The sequence below is a fragment of the Mus caroli genome, chromosome 13, assembly GCF_900094665.2.
Source record: "Mus caroli chromosome 13, CAROLI_EIJ_v1.1, whole genome shotgun sequence".
NCBI classification, from domain to species: Eukaryota; Metazoa; Chordata; class Mammalia; order Rodentia; family Muridae; genus Mus; species Mus caroli.
The window spans coordinates 46,865,614-46,887,518 of NC_034582.1; the positions used below are offsets into that span (position 1 = coordinate 46,865,614).

Genomic DNA, 21,905 nt, shown 5'->3' on the forward strand with positions numbered 1-21,905 from the left:
GGGGGGGGGGGGGGGGAGATTAGTGTGGGTTTTCTACAGAAAGGGAAAATTGTGTTGATAATGGCTTGATACTAAAGACTTGCGTGCTTCCTAACGTTCTGGAAATGCACTTTACTGGGAAACCAACGGTCACATGAAGTTCCAAAGGTATATTTTATTTTTGCTTTTAATTTGGAGCATGAAGCAAACTGGAATATATACAAGTACTACAGATTTAGTATTGAATAACAGGGAACACATTAACTTAGTTTGGTCCCCCTCCCCCAAGCCCCAGTACTAAAAGTTTAGTAATCTCAGGTTGAGGTGACAACTAATTCTGGGACTAGGCTCCTTACTCTTACATATAGTTACATATAACTCCCTTTTAGCCTCTGACTTTATCTTGCTGTTCTAGCTATCCTAATACCACCAGTCTATTGAACAGGAGAGAATATTTTTTTACTTGGGTATGGTCTTGCTCTTTGAGTACTTTCCAGTACATGGATATTTTCTACCTATGTCCTATAGACCAAGAGTTGCTTCATGACCAAAGGAAGCTATTGGTAAGATGTATAATAATGTGCCAAATTGAGATTTTAAGGTTCTATTCCTGGAAGATAGCTCAATAACAAGTATTCTGCTAGAAATTTACCCCTACAGAATAAAATGCCTTTCATTTTTGTGCAGCTTACATTGGCCTAATACTTGAACATAAACCATCAAAAGCCAGAAGTATAGGCTATAAGTCGAGATCGATACAGATAATATTGTAATGTAGAGTTGCTTCAGAGAATTTATTTTTTTTGGAGGATAAAAACCCTTCACAATTTCAGCTATCTCAAAGGTAAGGTGCCTGTATAAAGTGCTGTTGGTAGGAAAGATGGCACTAATCTTTGGCTGAATATTTTAATAGGCATGTCATGTTACCCAGAGAACTCTCTAAACAAGTACCCAAAACTCATCTGATGTCCGAAGAGGAATGGAGGAGACTTGGTGTCCAACAGAGTCTAGGATGGGTTCATTACATGATTCATGAGCCAGGTAAGCTTTGCTGTAAAGGAAAGTGTTCCTTCTTCCTGCAAAAGTGACTCACTTGGTATAAAACAGGTGCCAAAATCCTGCACATATATAGAAATTGACTCTACCTTTTTATACTTAAAAGGTGGCATTGTTAAACTGGAGTCTTCCTTGGAATTATGGCTTTATATCACATAGCTTTAGGAGCTCAGAAATCCTTCCTATCAATAGGAAGGCAGCTTCAGAACTGCTGTAGATACTGCCCTTCATCACACTGAATGGGGAATTATTGGGTGGACTCTCTGGGGTTCATCTTTTAAGGTCTTTTTTTTTTTCCCCCACAGAGATCAGGTTCGACTAGAACAACCCTTTCTTAGCTAAGTGTGTATGGCATCAACTTATTTACCTATTTATTTATTTATTTGGATGTGAATTAGCCTGAGATCCAGCAGCTGACTTGAATTAGCCCTTCTTTCAAAGAGATACATTTCTTTTCACTGAATGATTTTGCAGGTAGAAATTATTTTCCAGAGTCGGTCAAAGGATAAAATGGTAGAACAATGCTATTATAAGAGTTTATCTGCATTTACTATTTATTACATCGACAACTGGTTTTGAACACTTCAAATAGTGACTGGTTGTTTTGACATGTGGAACTTAATAAATATTTTCTTTCCACAGAACCGCATATTCTTCTCTTTAGACGACCTCTTCCAAAAGAACAACCAAAATGAAGTGCAGCTGGGATCATCTAATCTTTTTCAAATTTAATGTATATGTGTATATAAGGTAGTATTCAGTGAATACTTGAAAACTGTACAAACCTTTCATCCATACCTGTGCATGCGCTGTATTCTTCACAGCAACAGAGCTCAGTTAAATGCAACTGCAAGTAGGTTGTTTTAAGTTGTTCAAGATAGTTTCTTGTAGTTTTTTCTTAATATAAATGCCTGTTTTATTTTACCTGTTTTGTTAAATAAAGTTTGTATATTGCATTTATATCACCATTGTTGAAACTAATTTGACTTGATTTTTTTACCCCTGGGGAAAATAAACATACCTGAAAAAGAAATATTAAGCTCCAAATGATGGGTTACTGGGGATAGTAAATCTAGAGTCAAAAGGAGATTTTTTACAGCTTTATTGACAGTTTACTTCCTAAATAACTTTGGATTCTGCAAGTGAACAGAAAAACCCACCTCTACTACTAGATAGTGTCCACAAGTCTACAAAAAGTCTAGTGCTTTCAGAGAAAAGTATCTTAGAAGTTCAGGTGCCATGTTCGTGCAGCTTTTCTTGTGTGGACCAAGAAATTAAGCACACATCAGTGGATAACCATTATAAATGAATGGCGGGAAACAAGGCTGTAGTTAGACATTAGCAGGGGTGATTTCTCATTGAACACAGTAAACACTACAGAGCCACAGCCTTCCATGTGTGGGATACACTAGACCTAACAGGGCATACTGACCGAACTGGCACAGGTGTCTTGCTTGAAATAAGGGGCTGGTGCTTAATTCTAACCCTACAGACTGAGTCCAAGGCCTGTTTGCCAAATGCCCCCACATTGCAGGAGACCTTTTTCTGTCCTTCCGACCTGTTTCTATTCGACTCCTCTTAGTTCTGAGGTTCTTCATCTGCCTGCTGGCACCCGCCATGACATCCTACCTTACCTAGAAACTCCACAGGAGCGGATGCTCCTGGAAGCTCACCACTGAGCAGGTCTGCCGGCCTTACTCTTCCTAAGAGTATCCCTCTCCTGCACAGCATCAGTGCGGGCGCCCAGAGCCTGGCCTCCCCTAGTGTCACATCACCAAGCCCGCCCCACGTAAGAGCTCAGGCCGCGCCCTTCCTGGCCCGCCAGAAGTCACCCCCTAGAGCTGTCCCTGCCCCAGTCTTCCACGTGCAGCTCCGGAGGCCCGCGACGCCGAGCACTTCCGGCACGGAAGGCCTCCGTCGCGCCTCGGTGACGTATGTCCTGGCGCCGCCGCGCAGGAAGGCGGAAACGCCGAGTCGTTGGTTAGGCGCGCCACTAGCTTCACGGCGCGGGCTCTTCCGTGGCCGCCATGGCGTCGGAGCGGCCGCGGGAGCCGGACGGCGAGGTAAGGGGCGGGCTGCGGGTCTAGGCACACGCGCGGGGCCGCCGGGCCTGAGGTTCGGGGATGGGGGACTTGACCACCCTCTCACGGTTCGGCCAGCGAAATGAAACCAAAGAGGCCACCTACCGCCTCGGGCGCCTCGCGGCCGCGCCTGCCACGACCGCTAGATGGCGCGCCGGCCGTCCCAGAAATCCACTCTAAATTGGCCAAACGCGGAGATAAAAGTTGTCAGAATAACCCATACTCCGTAGTGCTCTGCGTTCCAAGGGCTCTTGGCTGTGGGATGATTTTTCTCTCAGAGGTTCCGTGTGGTTTACTAAGTACAGATGAAATATTTGGTGCTTTTTGTTGGGAAGTTAGATGGCAGTAAGTGTCAGCGGTGTGTTTTACACAACAACTTTGAGCGTCCTCAGGGTATAGTTTGGCGACACTAGGTCCAGGGTTCTTATATATCTCGTGTATAAAGATGGAAGAGGTAAAAATAGCTGTCTCCAAGTTTAAATCTTCAGAAGCGTTCCGAGTTGCGGTTCTTGTTATATAACAGTTGGGTTTTCCTTCGACTTTAATTCATTGTCCTTTTTTCACATGTAAGCTCCAGTAACCTCTTTTTTTGTTTTTTAATAATAATAAAAACATCAGGGAGATATTGTTGCCAAACACATTTTTGTCTTTGCACTGCACCTTTGTAATCACCACTTGGTGTATCAGAATGGCACACCTTTCTTTTGGTTTGTATTTGTCTGCATTTGGCGAATCTCAGGAGTGTTAAAGCCCATCCCCACCCTCTCTTCCTCAGGATAGCATCAAGTTGTCAGCTGATGTCAAACCTTTCGTCCCTAAGTTTGCTGGGCTCAACGTGGCGTGGTCAGAGTCCTCAGAGGCATGTGTCTTCCCAGGCTGTGCAGCCACCTACTATCCATTTGTACAGGAACCACCAGCGACTGAGTATGTATTTTCTCGATGCCTTGCCTCATGAAAAGGGTTTCTCTCCCGGAGGTAGTGATGATTAGAGCCTCACACACTGAAACATATATAACATCTTACAGAATGGCTTGCAGGTGGGGAAAGGAGGCTCTTCAACCAGCAAAGATTGGGCTCTGTAGCCTGACTGCATTCTGTGCAAAAACTTCATCCAGGAAGGGACCGGGACTACAGAACTTAGAAAGTACAGTTGCAGGGTTCATTTGTTTACAGTTGATACTGGTTCACACATGTAGGGACTGAGGATGCCCCTGAGCAGTACAGTACTTGCTGCTTTGCCATTTGTCAGGCCCTGGGCTTGACCTTCAGAACCACCAAAGCAAGACAGAACCAAACAAATTCACATTTGTATTGGGAAAAGAAACGGCAAGAAGGAAGGGTAAATGGGAAGAGGACAGATGAATGAAGGATCAGATAGATAACATGCCAGGCTGGACAACTTACTGAGACCTTGTCTCCAGTGACAGAGCTCCGTGGTGCAGCTCTTTCTGTCAAACACAAGGCCTCAGGGTCAATCCCCAGTCTACTGAATAATTACCAAGGTGCCCATCTTTTACGGCTCCTGGCCTCCGTGGTGTGCAGGATCCTCTTTGTACTCTGGCCTTCCCGGCGGCACAGTGCAGGATGTGATGAAGGGGTTGAAAGGGCAGGACTGGAGGAAGACTGCAGGCTGTAGTGCAACTCCTCAGCCAAGGGAATGGCCTTTCGGCTGTTGTATCTAGGTTGCTGAGACACTGTCAGGTACTAGACCAGCAGTCGGCTGCAAACCTGTTGGAGCATGCCCTTGCTGTGCTGCCATGGCATCTGAACTTTTTACTTCAGATTACCTTTTCTGTGGTGCCGTAGGAGGAAGCCACGGCCTTGTGCGTTTTATGAATGCTATCTACTGTTGAACTCTGTTACCCTGGCCCTAGTTCATTCGTTCAAGTCTATCAGTAACCGGGCAGTTTTGGCCCACGCCTTTAATCCCAGCACTTCGCAGGCAGAGGCAGGCAGATTTCTGAGTTCGAGGCCAGCCTGGTCAACAGAGTGAGTTCCAGGACAGCCAGGGCTACATAGAGAAACCCTGTCTCGAAAAACAACAACAACAAAAAAGTCAGCGGTATTCTTTGCAGGAAGAAAAAAAGAGGTCCTGTTTGGATGGATGGATGGATGGATGGATGGTGTGCATGCACATGTCAGGGGATATGTGTGGTAAATGTACATGTGTGCACTTGCATGTACAAGTCTGAGGCAGAAGTTGAATCTTTCCTCAATTGTCCTTTTATTCTTTGAGAACCAGTCTCACTGAAGCTCAATTCCTCAGTCAGCGAGATTGGCAGGCCAGTGACCTTCAAGGACCTGTGCTCCCCCTCTGGTTGGAGTCCCAGAGCGCACTACCGTGCACTGCTTATCACACTGGCTCTGGAGCCCAAACTTAGGACCTTGCGCTTATGTGCCAGGCAGGCGCTTTACTAACAGAGCCAGCTCTCTAGCCCTCATTTGGTTGTTGATAGGGGAGTTTCCAGTGCGAAAGTAAGTGATTCTTAAAAGAAAATATTAAAAAGTTTAAATTAGCGTCTTAAAAATAATTAATGTTCTTGATTTGTGTTATGAAATCTACAACTGAAATGTACACTTTTTAGACAGAAAATGTATCCCGAAGACATGGCTTTCGGAGCCCCCACCTTCCCAGCACAGTACGTGTCTTCTGAGATAGCGCTGCATCCTTTTGCCTATCCCACTTACGCCCTAGAGTCCGCACAGAGTGTTTGCTCAGTGCCAACCTTGCAGTACGACTACAGCCAAGCACGGTGTCACCCAGGCTTTCGGACAGCAAAGCCCCGGCATGAGCACGCGTGCCCTCCTCCTCAGGAAGCAAAAGGTGTATTTAAGGTGAGGAAGTGCTGCTGCGGGTTGCGGCTCCTCGTGTTAGTCATTTTGTTGTTCCCAGTGTCAGAAGTCAGTGTGTCCTCTGATATCTAAGTACTGCTTACCTTTTGGTGATAGCCTTTTTACAAATGGTTTGGTCTATCCTTTTCTTAAATGTTTGAATTGTGAATACTTACTGGTTTGCTGTGTTAAAGTTTCATTATCAGTGTTTTGTTTGTTTGATGACTTATTTATTTCATGTATTTGAGTACACTGTCGCTGTCTTCAGACACATCAGAAGAGGGCATCAGATCCCATTACAGATGGTTGTGAGCCACCATGTGGTTGCTAGGAATTGAACTTAGGATGTCTGGAAGAGCAGTCAGTGCTTTTAACCTCTGAGCCATCTCTCCAGCCCCAGTGGTAGTTTTCCTGTTTCATAGTTTTGTGTGTGTGTGTTTTCTAAATCTCTCCTGCAGAAAAAACCCTCTGATGAGAGAAGAGCATTCGAAGAGCAAAAGTCAAGCAACAGAAGGGCTGACAGTGCGGTGCCCTGTGAGACGAGACCAGCCAGGGGGTCCAGTCACCTGTCCTCTCGAACTGAGAGCAGTTGGAAATCTGGTAAAGCCGACAAATTCTGGTATAATGGCAGTCTGTCCCACCTTCCCGAATCAGTACCAGTCCCATGGGCATATACTCATCATGACTGCTCCAAGAAATATGCCTGGAACCTGGCCTAGCTGAAGCCATCAGACCTGGGGTGGGTTGTTAGAGTGTGGTGTGTGTTGCACTGTATAGGCAGAGGTTCCTTAGCCTGTTAGGACCATCACACAGCATGCAGGTGGTAACTTCAAGCTTCACAACCGTAGTCTTTGTACCGCGTGTGTCCATGCTCATTCCTGGACATGCCTCTTCATTCTGAGGGGACACTGGAAGTAGCACAAAAGTTTAAGTATAGTTAAAGTTCCATGCTGAATGAACCCCGACCTGGGCACTCTGACCCCCGGAGTCTACACATCCATCTACCGGCTTAAAACTTTCTGTTCCACCTGCCTGAAAGCTAGGAGTCTACCTGGCACCTATGTTGTTTTTAGTTTCGAGACCAGGCCTTACTATAGAGACCAGACTGGCCTTGGATTTTTGGGCCTCCGACCTCAGCCTCCTAACTTCCGGGATTGTGGACATATGTAGCATTATGCTTAGGAAAAGGTATTTCTGAGATCTCTTACGCCCTCGAGTCTTTATAGAGCATTTACTGAGCTGTGTTCCCAGCTGCATCTGCTCTTCTGTAAATTATTTCCTAGTACTGCTTGATCACAGAAAGAACTATTTCTTTCCTTTTTTAATTAGTTGTTTTTACTTTCCGTGCATTGGTATTTTTCCTGCATGCGTATGTGTTGAAGGTGTCAGATATCCTGGAGTTGGAGGTAGTGGTGAACTGCCATGTGGGTGCTGGGAATCCAAACCGGGTCCTCCGTAAGAGCAGCCAAGCTGTCTCCACCTCTCCAGCCCCACATCTAGCTCTACGATGATATACAGCTTTTGCTCTTTTCGGTTGTTGCTGTTGTTGGTTTTGTTTCGAGACAGGGTCTCGCTGTGCTGCTCTTGCAGTCCTGGAACTCACTTTGTAGACCCGGCCAGCCTTGAGCTCACAGAGATTTTCTGCTTCTGCCTCCTAAATGGATAAAACGTGTGTGCCAGTACACCCAGCTTACAGCTTTGTGTGTGTGTATTTAACTGGCTCTATGACTTAAATGTGTAATTCTATCACTTGGTTTAAGAAATGTTTCTATTCTCATCTACTCTGCTCATGACCCACCTGGCACATGAAAGTGGAAATTGCAGTGTTAGGTGTCCCAGCTTTGGCCTTGGAACTCTATGAGAGGCTTCATGGTACTGCTGTCACTTCACTATCCATGGCTTGAAGTTTGGGAAAGAGGCTGAGGTCGGCCACCTCCATCCACTTTGCTCTTGCAGATGGAAAGGGGGAGTTAATTACTCACAGATTTCCAATGACTCCCCTGAAGTTTGCCTAGCTCAGAAGTGATTAAGGTGGCCAGCTGTGCAGTCAGGCTTGGCTGGTTTCACCAGCTTTAGTGTTATTCTGGTGGATACCTGCTGTCATCTGTATCCAGTGCTGCTACAGTGCACAGGAGGAGCGAGCTTGTGTTAACCCTGGTTTCTCTGAAGTTCATGTTTAAGTGCTAATGAACAAGGCACATCCTGACAGTATCCCAATGTTTCATTTTGTAATTACAGATAGTTGTCACAAGCGACCCGACCGCAAGTCCAGAATCCTTGGGAAGAGTGCATCTACCTCTAAACCCGAATTTGAGTTTAGTAGGTTAGACTTTCCTGAACTGCAGAGTCCAAAGAACAGTAACATGCCAGAGACACAGAAGCCGCCCAGGTGGGGGCCTCTTGGCCCTGCTGCCAGTAACATGTCTCTCCTAGGAGACGTCGGCAAGCCCGTCGCAGATATGGTAGAGGTGAGTAGAGGGGCCTGTCTGTGTTTTTGCTGTCTGCACTCAAAGGTGTTGTATCACTTCAGATGCTTGATGTGTAAAAACCTACTGTGGTCCATGAAGATCAGCCACACTGCTAGGGAAAAGGTACTGGGGAAAGGCCTTGGCTTTCGGCCAGCCAGCCTGATGGTAGCAGTGGTGCCATCTAGTGCTGCTGCCTTCTAAAGGACCATCTGATGTGCTTCTTCTAAACCTAGCAGCTCAAAGGTTAGGGGAGTGAGTGCCTTAGAAGGAAGAGGTTCTGAGTTCCACTTAAAGCACCCTTTCTAGTACTGCAGTCTCCCAGCATTCAAAGAGACAGTAACCTTTTGTTGTCCACTGACCTCCAAACAAGCGCTTGCAAAGGTGGCCCTTGCAAGCCACCACCCCCAATCACAAAGAAGTAAATATGTTGCATTTGAAAAGCAAAATAGTAATATTTAAATCTTATGCTTTTTACTTACATCTCTGTCAGGTTTTTTGTTTGTTTGTTTGTTTTTTGTTTTTTTAATAAAGATTTATTATTCTACATAAGTATACTGTAGCTGACTTCAGACACACCAGAAGAGGGCCTCAGATCTCATTATGGGTGGTTGCTGGGATTTGAACTCAGGACCTTCAAAAGAGCAGTCAGTGCTCTTACCTGCTGAGCCATCTCACCAGCCCCTTCCATCTCTGTCTTAATGCACTATTAACAGTGGATTTAGCAGAGGTCACTGCAGTAGTCTGTTACAGTCCACCAAATTAAACTTTTTTCCCCAAGACTGACTCATGATTCTAGAGAATGAAAAGTGTTGGGTTATTTTGTTAGTTACTTAGCTATGACTAAGATACCTGACATAGACAGGGAGGGAAGATAGCTGTCTCCTGGTTTCAGAGGGTACAGGGCACCATAATGGGAAGGAAGGCGTGGTAGGATATATGGTGGCTTGTTCACGTTGTGTGGACAGAAAACTGCACATCTTAATTGAAAGCAAGTGTAACCTTCAGAAAGGGTGACCTCCTTTCAACATTTAGTTTTCATGTTGTAAAGGCTTCACAGTCTCCTCAGACAGTCCCACCACAGTGTTCAAACACAGACCCCTCTGGATGGCATTTCAGATCCCAACCATAAGCCAAGTCCCTAAAATGACATGTGGCAGATTCCTACCCAAGAGAGAGAAGGGTACCAGACAGCATGGGAGCAGAGGGAAGGATAAAGCCGTGCACCCATTCCTGTTCCCCTTTCTCAGAAGGGGTTTCCTCTTCCTGTTTTTGGCATTCTTTTAAGCACCTACAGAGATTTCAAGGCCTCCGGTGGCTGATACATGAGAAGATAGGCCATTCTGTTGCATTTCCTATGCTTGGACCCTAATTGTATCATCACACAGTGTTGTCAGATGTGTGCACAGTGCAGCAGATTACTGGCTGCATCAAAGTCATAGTCCAAGTCACAGTTCACCTAGTAGATGTGTGGCTGTCTCCAGGGCCTCTGCTGAATTCCGTAGTGGCTGTGCCATGCTTCTGTAAGCACCTCGAAGTAGCGCAGGGTACTGGGCCGCCTGGGACAGTAGCAGGAAGGGACTGACCTCTATGTCAAGGTCACCTGTATGTAGTGCTACATATCCAAGCATGGAGCGAAGTTCTTCTTCTCTTTTTTAATTAATTTATTTATTATTCTACATAAGTACACAGTAGCTGTTTTCAGACACACTAGAAGAGGGCATCAGATCTCATTATGGGTGGTTGTGAGCCACCATATGGTTGCTGGGATTTCAACTCAGGACCTTACCCCCAGAGCCATCTCACTAGCCGCTGAAGTTCTTCTCTTAATGGAAGAAGATTTACACAGATCTTGAGTTAAAATGAGAGCCTTTTAGTTTTTAAAAAACAAAACATATATATATATATATACACACACACATACATATACATATGTATATATACATATATATATATATATATATTTTTTTTTAAGTAATTATCAAGGCTAGAGAGATAGTTCAGTGGTTACAGAGGTCCTGAGTTCAATTCCCAGCAGCCACATGGTGGCTTGTAGCCATCTATAATGAGATCTCCTGCCTTCTTCTGGCCTTCAGGCATACATGCAGGCAGGACACTGTATACACAATAAATTCATAGATCTGAAAAAATCTTTTAAAAAGTAATTGAAATACCATGAAGCACTGTGCTGGCATCTGATTTTTTTTTTTGGGGGGGGGGGGGTCCGAGACAGGGTTTCTCTGTAGCCCTGGCTGTTCTGGAACTCACTTTGTAGACCAGGCTGGCCTTGAACTCAGAAATCCACCTGCCTCTGCCTCCTGAGTGCTGGGATTAAAGGTGTGCGCTAGCACGCCCGGCTGGCATCTGATTTTTTTAAGGGTTTATTTTGTAGTGTGTATGTGTGTTTGTGTGTGCATGTGAGTGAGCAGAATGGTGCATATGGAGTACAGATGCGTCAGATCCCCAGGAGTTGGCAGTACACGTAGTTGTGAGCCACCTGTGTGGGTGCTGGAAACCAAACTCAGGTTTTTTGCAGTTGCTGTACGTAATTTTAACTGCTGAGCCATCTCTTCAGCTGTTCATTTGGTTGGTTTTAAAAGACTACAGCACAGTGTGGGAGCTGTGGGGCTGGCTCAGAGGGTAAAGGTTTGCCAGGCCAGAGTGAGGACCTTAGCTGGAATGCCCCAAACCAGTGAAAAGGCCAGACACACCTATGTCTGTAACCCCAGGGCTCTCGGGATGATGGGAGGTAGACACAAAGAATCACCTAATGTTTGGCCGGCCGGCCTGGGGTGGGTTCCCAGTGGTGAGCAAGGAACCCTATCTCAAAGATGTTGCAGGATGCAGGACAGGAACCCAGTCCTGAGGTGGTCCTCTGACCTCTCCACACATGCACAGTGCCTAGCCTCAGCAGCACATAAATGAGATGTTTTAAAATTCTTCTAAAATGATGATAGCACGCAGTAGAAGAGGGTCCCCTCAATTAGGGAGTATGTGGTTATGTTCTTAATATTTAAAATCCTTCAAAGCTTTCTTCCATTAATTATTTTTTGACAACAGCCGTTGCTTTTGGATCTATCCTGTTGCTAGCTATAGTTCATTTAAACTGTCTTGAATAAGTCGTTTGTAGTTTTCATTGGTCTTTGAGAGCTTGACAGTTATTTCTATGGGAAGCACAAGTGTTTTACTTTGGTGCGTGTGGCTCAGGATAAGCACAGGTGCTGACAAGATCTAGGCCGAAGCTCGTGTGCTGAGTTACTTCTGCAATTCTATGCTGTGCTTTAGCAATTGTAATGTAGGTTCCTGAACATACTGAAATAATAAAATGACAAGCAGATAAATCTGTAAAGTATATGAACCTATAAAATTAAAAATAATTTAAGGGCTGGAGCAATGGCTCAGTGTGATTTAGAGCACTGGCTGTTCTTTGAGAGGACCTGGGTTCAGTTCCCATCACCTACATGGCATCTCACAGTCATCTGTAACTCCAGTTCTAAGAAATCCAGAGCCTTTTCTTGGCTTCTTGGGCACTAGGCATGCAGATAGTTCACAGGCATACACATATTACACATACACATAAATTTTTTTTTAATATTTATTTTACGTGTATGAGTATACTATCTTCATGCTCACCAGAGGAGGGCATTGGAGCCCATTACAGATGGTTGTGAGCCATCATGTGGTTGCTGGGAATTGAACTCAGGACCTCTAGAACAGCAGTCAGTGCTCTTAACCGCTGAGCCATCTCTCCAGCCCCTCACATCTATTATCTGCTTAGGAGTACAAATTAAGCGTCTCCATTTGCTTGCGCTGGTCTTGCAGTCACTCTTGGGTGTGTTTGGGTGTCCCTGCATTCTGCACCACGCACCATTACTGGTCCCGGTCAGGAGATGATGAACCTGCGACATGGGAGGGCCCATGCATTTCTTGACTTTGTGGCTGTTGCATTTTGACTTGATGGATTCTTTTGTATTAGTCTACTTACTGCTGATGAGGGCATCGAGTTCCTTGGGGCAAGTTTGATCTTGTTTCTTCTTTGCACATAACTGCTTAACTACCCACAACTAACAACAACCAACCAAAAACCCAGCAACAACCTATCATACCTCTCAGGGCCCTAGCATTTATATACCCTCTGAAAAGTCTCCAGAATTCCAAACATCACACAATCACAGAAACTATCTGCAGCTTGCAAAATTACATGCCCGCCAAAGCATGTGACAGCTGCTGTGGATACTCTGAAGCAGCCACCCCGGGAGTAAAACACAGACACATTCCCATAATACTTCTGTGTTTTTTTTTAAAGAAACCAAACTTCTCACTACAACTACTGCCCTGAAAAGCTGTATATGGGGCGTGCGGGTGTATATTTGTTTATTTGATTTTTCACACTTGTATGTGTGAGAGTATTTGTGGGCAAACACCACTACATGCAACACTTGCACACTGAACCATCTTCCGCCTCTGCTGTTGATGGTATATGAAAGTCCCATGTTAAAGTAGTGTGATCCAATTATTGGAACCTATATGAAAATAATATACAGTGCTTATAGGCAGAGAAGTTGAAAGGTACTATCTAAGCTGTAAGACGGTAGATGGGTTGGTTTTGTTTTGTTTTTTCCACTCTAGGGGAAAAGTATGCTGGTATAAAATAGTTAACTTTTTCTGTTGTGTACTTAGATATTTATTTATTTTTAAAGATTTATTTTATTTATTTATTTTATGTATATGAGTACACTGTAGCTGTACAGATGGTTGTGAGCCAACATGTGGTTGCTGGGAATTGAACTCAGGACCTCTGCTCGCTCTGGCCCTGCTTGCTCTGGCCCAAAGATTTATTTTTTATTATATGTAAGTACACTATTGCTGTCTTCAGACACACCAGAAGAGGGCATCAGATCTCATTACAGATGGTTGTGAGCCACCATGTGGTTCCTGGGATTTGAACTCAGGACCTTTGGAAGAGCAGTCAGTGCTCTTAACTGCTGAGCCATCTCTCCAGACCCCTAGATTTTTTTTTTTTCCTAATTAAATGGTTCCTTTCTGTTTGAAATAGGAAGCAATAACAGTTGGACTGAGTTCTGTGTACTTTTTAAAATTAGACTGTTTTAGAGCAGTTTTAGGGTCACTGCAAATTGAGAGGTAGGGATAGAGCTTTTCTCATATGGTGCCTACCCTATCCATCCCTAGCTTCCATGGCAGCCCACCCTGGTTGTGTGTTACAGTCATACAATTCCCTGGGCATGCCTCTTCCCCCTGGCATTCCTAATTGACACCTGTGTCACTCCAGGTGGACTGACAGAATGGTAGGTGTCCATCATTATGTCCTGAAAAGGAGAGTGGCTGCTGTGAAGCTCCGTGTTTAACCTGTGCTCTCTCCAGCACCTGCAGCCTCTCTGCTCATCTGTCTTCTGGAACACTGTAGAGTTGGAGTCCGTGCTCTGTATCGGCTTTCTCTTGCTGATATGCACTGGTCTGTGTTTTCTCGTTTGCCAGCTGGGTTGTAGGCTGTTACCTTTTGCCACAGTGGCCTCATGTGGAACCTCCCTGGTAGTGAGTGAGTGAGAGTCCTGCCACTCTGCATCCCCACACCAGACTGTCACTCTTGTATAATTTGGCCATTCTAAAATGTGTACAGTACCGTGTTGTTTTAAATGGCTTTTCCCTAATGATATCTGATGGCTTCCTTTTAGGGCAAAATGGTGAAGAGCGATCACACTGACGGAGCTGTGACCAGTAATGCCACTACCAGTTCTCCTTCATGTACCCAAGGTGAGAGCGACCACAAAATGCTGTTTGCTGAGCACATTTAACACCAGTGTGCTACAATATTGTTTGTTTTGGAGCTGCCTTTAAGATAGTTTTGAAACAGTAGCATCAGTGTTGTATGGGATATAGGAGCCCATCCAGACCCATGAGAGGCCTGGTAAATGAGAAGCCCTGTTCCAAATGCATGCCAGAGGCCCAGAGCATCACTATAGTTAAGTGATAACTTGATATTTGTATTATTCACATTTAGACCAAGTTTTAAAACAAATACTACTTTATGGCCAGGCCTATAACCCCAGCATTTGGGAGTCTGAGGCAAGAGAATTGCCACAAGCTTAAGGCTAGCCTGGTCTATATATTGTATAGTGAGATTCTATCTCGTAAGACAGATACTCCACTTAAAAATTAGTAAGTGAATTGCATCTTAAGCAGTTTATTTTTATAGAAAAACCTTTTCCCTAATTAAAAGACTGTTCTAGAGCAGCCTGGGCTTATAAGTACTTTGTAGCTGTGCGATCTGGTCTGTCATTTAAACCTCCACTGCTACTGCCTTGCACCCGGAGTGTGAAGAATGAGAGTGACTGCTGGGCTTCTCTCTCTCCTGCTAGAAAATGGCTGTAACCTGGTGTTCTTTCAGGAGCCCCAGGAAGCCAGGTATTAAGAAAGCATTGAGGGAATTCTATTTCTGAGGTGGTTACAGAAGCTTTTCCTAGCAAAAAGTCCAAGCCATTCCTTGGTGCATGGGCTCTGTGTTCTTGTGTTTAGTATGGTGTTCCCCAGGGCAGTTCTTCATTGCCAAGTCTGTCTCAGTAGCTCTGTAGTGTGGGACAAGCGGCTGACAGGCACAATCATCCCTGACTTGATGGGCGGCCTTTTGTTTGGTCTACTGTGCAGCTTCATGGGGATCTGAGGAGTAACTTTAGTGTGCTCACACTGTGTTGTAATGAAGTAAGTTGCCAGTCACTGTGACAGCAAAAGTCTACAGATCCTTGACTTCTGCTGTTAACACAGAGCAGGGTTAGTAGACTCAACGTGGATCTTTGCTTTTTAATCCTGTGTTTGCCACATGGATATTTCGTTGGTTGTTGTTTTACAGAAATGTATTTGCCTACCCATCTTTGTCTTTCAAATTAAGAAATTTAGGCAAATAATTAACTTGAGAATTGAAGGGAGCCTGGCGGTGGTGGCGCACGCCTTTAATCCCAGCACTCGGGAGGCAGAGGCAGGTGAATTTCTGAGTTCGAGACCAGCCTGGTCTACAAAGTGAGTTCCAGGACAGCCAGAGCTATACAGAGAAACCCTGTCTCGAAAAACAAAACAAAACAAAAAAAAACCCAAACAAACAAAAAAAAGAATTGAAGGGAAAGTTACTGAGCATGCATTCTTCTAGAACAAAAATGAGTGGAGTCAATACTGTAGCTCTGAGGGATTGTCAGACAGTCAGTGATACTGTAGCTCTGAGGGAGTGTCAGACAGTCAGTGATACTGTAGCTCTGAGGGAGTGTCAGACAGTCAGTGATACTGTAGCTCTGAGGGAGTGTCAGACTGTTGGGGGCCGGCCAGCAGCCCGCAACATGAACAGTTCCACTGAGATGGCAGCTCCGAGCTGAAAAGAGAGGAAGCTAGACAGGGAGGGAGAAGAAACGAGGCCAAGACAAGATCATCCTGTTTAAAGCCCAATTTTACTAGTTCCGACATCCAGTTATAAAGGAAGGGGGAGGGAACCCGATATCCCCCCCAAATAACTCGGGGTCCAGTAGCAGGGTGAACATGTGTGTGGCTCCAAGCAGCAAAGCAGCATGGTCCAGCAGTAGGCGTGGCAGGACGAATGAGCAGGAAGCTCCACCCCTGAGCCAACAGGTTCCAGGCTGGGGTGGCTACATCAGACAGTCAGTGATACTGTAGCTCTGAGGGAGTGTTAGACAGTCAGTGATACTGTAGCTCTGAGGGAGTGTTAGACAGTCAGTAGATACTGTAGCTCTGGGATAGTGTTAGACAGTCAGTAGATACTGTAGCTCTGGGATAGTGTTAGACAGTCAGTGGATAGTGTAGTTCTAGGGGTGTTCTAGACAGCTTGTCTTCCAAGATGGTATTCTAGATACTCTCTTTTTTTTTTGTTTGGTTTGGTTTATCAAGACAAGGTTACTTTTTGTAGCCTTGGGTTTTCTGAACTAACTCTGTAGACCAGACTGGCCTGAAACTCATAGAGATCCACCTGCCTCCATATCCCAAGTGCTGAGATTAAAGGCATGCACCGCTACCACCACCACCACCTGGTGTGGTAAATATTTAATCTCAGTGGGGGGTTTCTACCCTGTTCTTGGTTAGGCAATTCCCAGCCCCAATGCTCCTAGAGATAAGGCTCAGACTCAAAATATATTTACAAATACCCTGGCTATATAGCTAGGTTCTTACCTGACTAGAATCATAAGATAACCTTTTTTTTTAGCCTCCATTCTGCCACGTTGGCTGGTTCCCTGTGCTCAGGTTCCATGCATCTCTCCCCTCACATCTTCTCAGGCCGGTTTCCCACCTGGCTCTGTCCCAGAATTCTTTCTCCTCCCAGATGTCCCACTTTGATTTCCTGCCTAAGCCATGGGCCATAGGGTTTTTAAGTGACAGGTGATGTATTTATACAGTACACAAGATGTTCCCTCTACAACCGCCACCCAGCTGATATAGTCATTTTTGTTGTGCTGTGAGTAATTAAATGATTATTACATGAAGTGCATGTTTGAGTAATCAAGGAACTCTGGCTTACTGTTGAAATTGTTCAGTAATTATGATTATCTTTAAGCAGAGTTGTCTTGGACACCAATGGGTTATATTGTTCGGCAGACAGTGTCTTCAGATTCAGCAGCAGCCACTGAAAATGTGACTTCCATAATAAACCTAAAGAAGACCACTTCATCAGCTGCTGCTAAGAATGTTAGTGTGACATCTGAGGCTTTATCTTCAGATCCTTCCTACAACAGAGAAAAGCGTGTTCATCCTGCTCCAAAGGTATGCCTCAAGGATCCTAGATCAAGGATGGGGTCTGGGGTAGTGGCAAAAACTGTAATTCAGCACTTGGCAGGCTCATACAAGGATTGTAAATCCAAGGCTATCCTGGGCCACAGAGTGAATCCTTGTCTCAAAATAAAGGCAATTATATGGTTGAATGTCATGGGTTGGGGAAAGAATGTACAGTTAGTGCTTAATGGTGACAGACTTGAGAAAGTAGAGTTCCCTGGTAACATTTATGGAATGTATATAGATGTAATGCCACTGACATATACACTTAATCATGTTAAGGGAATGGTAGTGAATGGTACATGTAGTGTTTCACGGTAGGAAAGAGGGACAGCTGCGAGGCATGCGTCCATGGTGACTGTATGGGTCTGCTGTAGCCCACTGGGCACCGTCCTTCCTGAGTCTGCGCCATCTCCTGAATGCTGCAGTCTACCCAATACCAACCAGCCTGAGTGTTTTGTACTTGAGCCTTGACAAAAGGATGGCATGTTAGTCAGGAAATGAGAGAGCTCTTCTATGTGAGGAGAGGAGGTGTCTTAAAAGACTGCCGCTGGGCTGAGTGGTGATACTTCTGTTTCCTGAGAGACAGAGAACATCTTCATCCCTTGTACGCTGCCACAGCAGGACTCCAGCTCCTGAATGCTTTGAAGAAAAGATGCTTCTCCAAGTTTCTGCTCTGATACGTATTTGATGCATCTTTTTCCTTCAGGTTTTTCAGTTGCACTTAAATAACTATATGTACTAATGTAACAGTAGTAAAATAATTGAATTGTAGGTTTGATCACATGATACTACTTTTAGTTTACCTGTTGCAAGACAGGATTTCAGAGTAGATTGTTTCCTCCTTGTTTTGTCTTGAGGTGGGGGTCACACATGGCAGTTCAGGGTGGCCTGGAACTCATATCAGTCCTTTTTTTTTTTTTTCCTTCTCTAGTGACTGAGTACAGGTGGCAGAGGAGCCTTCTGTCTGGTGATTGTTTGTAGCTCCAGGTTGTCATTCAAACCAGTTTCCTAAAACATGGTGAGGGAGCTGTGTCCTGTAAATTTACAGGTTTTGGGGGGGGGTGTTTTTTTATATTAAGCTTCTCTCTCTCTCTCTCTCTCTCGGAAGGTTTGCTTTGTCTCAGAGTTTGGGGGTGCATCATGGCAGGACAGGCATGGTGACAGGATGGATAAGTGACTGGTCATGTGTGCTCAGTGACAACACACAGGAGTGAATCTGTTTCAGAATACTTCAAACAGTTGCTTCCTACATCATTGTACACCCCTGTAATCCTACACTTAGGAGGCAGAGGCATGTAGATCTCTGTGAGCTCGAGGACAGCCTGGTCTACAGAGTGAGTTCCAGGACAGCCAAGGCTACAGCAAGACCCTGCCTCGAAAGAGAGAGAGAAAGAAAGAAAGAAACAAACCAAACAAAAAGTATTTTAGAAAACTTGTAATAAAAGTTAAACACCATGCTTGGCCAACATGACAGCTGATACAGCCCCAGCTCTCGGGAGGCAGAACCAGTGGCATAAATGCCTGGTCCAGGTCCGTGTGGCCAGAGGCCTAGTGGGGCATTTTGCATCCTATGGCTGGGACAGCTCTGCTTTGAATGATGCACTTTCTTCTCCGTTAGGAAGTCTTCTGTGCAAATGGCAAGTGTTACTGTGAGAGTCTAGGCATCTGAATGCTCTTCATACCTCTCTGAATTCTTTTCAATTTCACTTATTTTTTTGTTTGGTCTTGGGAATGAACCTGGGCCCAGGCCCTTGTCTGTAGTTCTTCATTTCCACCCTGTAGAGAAGCTGCATTTGTAGATTATTGTATACCATGCTGCAGGCTTCAAAGAAAAAAAAACAAGTTAAGAAAAGATTTTGTTGGTTTTCAAAGTGTACTGGCTGGCACAAGCTGGAGTTACCACAGAGAAAGGAGCCTCCCTTGAGGAAATGCCTCCATGAGATCCAGCTGAAAGGCATTTTCTCAATTAGTGATCAAGGGTGGGAGAGCCCAGCCCATTGTGGGTGATGCCCTCCCTGGGCTGGTAGTCCTGGTTTCTATAAGAAAGCAAGCTGAGCAAGCCAGGGAAAGCAAGCCAGTAAGTAACATCCCTCCATGGCCTCTGCATCAGCTCCTGCTTCCTGACCTGCTTGAGTTCCAGTCCTGACTTCCTTTGGTGATGAACAGCAATGTGGAAGTGTAAGCCGAATAAACCCTTTCCTCCCCAACTTGCTTCTTGGTCATGATGTTTGTGCAGGAATAGAAACCCTGACTAAGACAAACTGGTACCAGCATAGTCGGGTATTCCTGTGATAACCTGACCATGTCTGGGGAGGACTGTGGAAGGACTTTGGAACTTTGAACTAGAAGATCCATTGGGATGTTAAGAGCTCTGTGTGATGTTGTGTAGAAGCTTGGAAGAGAATGTTGAGAACAGGCAGAAGATGAAGGGCTGACTTGTGAAATTTCAGAGGGAAGATTAAAGACTCTTTTCAGGGCCATTGCTTTGATTGTGAAGATTCTTCGGTTTTAGTTAGCTGTCCCGGTGTCCGGTCTCTGCAGTCTCCGGCCCGCGGCAACAAGAACGACTCAAACACCAAGTTGGGTTCACGCAACGGCTTCTTTACTTGTGGCTTTTTCCCCTTACAGCTCTCTTCCCCAGCAGCTTCTTCTTAGGGCAAGGGCTAAAACACTCCCACTACAACAGCTTCTCTTACTCTACTTCTACTCACAGCAAGGGCTAAAACTACTCTCTTCACTAACTCTCGCCAACTCACCTCCTTCTAGCTCCACCCCACCTCATCCAATCAGAATTCACACACGCTCCGGTCCAGCCTGGCAGGCAGCCCACGCATGCAGCCTCACTGTGCATGCTCGGGCAAGGCAGAAAACAAGTGGGTTTCACCCGCACCTGCTTCCCGCAATTAGCTGGGGCTGAAAATTCAGCTGTGATTAACAAGACACCAGAACTACTAAAGTGAACCCTTTGCATTACTGGGACTACTCATGCTAGTTAGCTGGAACTAAGAGGAGACAGCATTGGGCTGGTGAGATGGCTCAGTGGGTAAGAGCACTCGACTGCTCTTCCAAAGGTCAGGAGTTCAAATCCCAGCAACCACATGGTGGCTCACAACCATCCGTAACAAGATCTGACTCCCTCTTCTGTAAGTACACTGAAGACAGCTACAGTGTACTTACATATAATAAATAAATAAATCTTTAAAAAAAAAAAAAAAGAGGAGACAGCATCACTGAGGTGAAATCTTCTGGGAAGTGTTTTCTGAGAGCACAGAGAGGCTGTGTTCCAGAGATAGCCAAGGTTGTATCTCATGCTGCAACTGGACTTGGAAATGTGTAAGAGTCACCCAGGTGGTACTGGTTTTGAAGGCTGAAGGGCAGCTGAGGCTCAGCACTGTGAGAGGCCATGGAAGGCCATTTGTGAAGGTGGGGCCTCAATAGCAATTGATGGCCCAGGACTGAAGGGGTCATGCAAAGGAGTTGAGAGCCTGTGAGAGGCTATTGGTGAAGCCTAGTTGCAGTGGAAGACATCAGTGTTTTGGAGTTGCCAGTACCATGAGATGACCACCAAGAGCAGCAGCAGCATGGAGTACAGGCAGCTGGAGCCTAGAAGACAAGGTGTGTGCTACAAAGGGCAGAGCTGGAGAAGTGACCCAAGCCTCTGGAGGAGCCCAGAAGATCCTGAGTGGATCCCAGATATTGGACAGTTTGAGTTTGATTTTGCTTTTGATTGTGACTGTGCCCTGATATTTTTCTCTCTTGAAGGAAAAAAGTATTTTACTGGAGCCCACAGTTAAGAGACTTTGAGTTGTAAAAAGACTTTGAATTTCAAAAGAGATTGGATATTTTAAAGGGATTGAAATTTTTTGTTGTTGTTGTTTTTTGGTTTTTTGGTTTTGGTTTTTCAAGACAGGGTTTCTCTGTATAGCCCTGACTGTCCTGAAACTCACTTTGTAGACCAGGCTGGCCTCGAACTCAGAAATCCGCCTGCCTCTGCCTCCTGAGTGCTGGGATTAAAGGTATGTGCCACCACGCCCGGCAGGGGTTGAAATTTTAATATTTTAATAAATATTTGAAATTTTAAAATTTTTCATATTTGTAAAGACTGTGGGACTTTTAAAGTTATTTAGATCTTGGGGGTGAATAAAAAAGTAAAGGCTTAATAGTGGTGTGTGTGTGTGTGTGTGTGTGTGTGTGTGTGTGTGAAGTTGACCAGGTGTGTGTGTGGGGGGTTGTGAATAAAAAAGTAAAGGCTTAATAGTGGTGTGTGTGTGTGAAGTTGACCAGGGGTCAGTTATACTGGCTGGTTTTGTGTGTCAACTTGACACAAGCTGGAGTTATTACAGAGAAAGGAACCTCCCTTGAGGAAAGGCCTCCATGAGATCCAGCTGTAAGGCATTTTCTCAATTAGTGATCAAGGGGAAAGGGCACACTGTGGGTGGTGCTGTCCCTGGGCTGGTAGTCTTGGTTCTATAAAAAAGGAAGCTGAGCAAGGCAGGGGAAGCAAGCCAGTAAGGTGATGCCAGATGTTGTGCGGAAATAAACACCTTAAGTCACTGAGTTTAAGTTTATGTTTGCATCCTCCCTCCGTTGGGGTCGGAGAATCAGCCCAGGTCTGGCACATGCACTGCCATCAAGTCACAACCCAGACCTTTATATAATTAAACAAGCAAGCCATAATTGGCATTTTTACAATGCTTTTTTTTTTTTT

The 21,905-nt window shown here is 45.0% G+C and overlaps 2 protein-coding genes across 2 annotated transcripts in view; both read left to right on the forward strand.

The window, feature by feature from the left end:
- Cks2 (CDC28 protein kinase regulatory subunit 2) overlaps nucleotides 1–2,003 on the forward strand; it is a 5,400-nt gene extending 3,397 nt beyond the window's left edge. The window contains exons 2-3 of the mRNA XM_021180660.1: nucleotides 893–1,020; nucleotides 1,678–2,003. Coding sequence (XP_021036319.1) covers nucleotides 893–1,020; nucleotides 1,678–1,730 — 181 coding nt within the window. The 3' untranslated portion in view covers nucleotides 1,731–2,003. The remainder of the gene's footprint in view (nucleotides 1–892; nucleotides 1,021–1,677) is intronic.
- A 939-nt stretch (nucleotides 2,004–2,942) lies between these two features.
- Nucleotides 2,943–21,905, forward strand: part of Secisbp2 (SECIS binding protein 2) — a 32,986-nt gene continuing 14,023 nt past the window's right edge. The window contains exons 1-7 of the mRNA XM_021180740.2: nucleotides 2,943–3,098; nucleotides 3,892–4,040; nucleotides 5,702–5,951; nucleotides 6,407–6,548; nucleotides 8,187–8,416; nucleotides 14,107–14,185; nucleotides 16,983–17,185. Coding sequence (XP_021036399.1) covers nucleotides 3,063–3,098; nucleotides 3,892–4,040; nucleotides 5,702–5,951; nucleotides 6,407–6,548; nucleotides 8,187–8,416; nucleotides 14,107–14,185; nucleotides 16,983–17,185 — 1,089 coding nt within the window. The 5' untranslated portion in view covers nucleotides 2,943–3,062. The remainder of the gene's footprint in view (nucleotides 3,099–3,891; nucleotides 4,041–5,701; nucleotides 5,952–6,406; nucleotides 6,549–8,186; nucleotides 8,417–14,106; nucleotides 14,186–16,982; nucleotides 17,186–21,905) is intronic.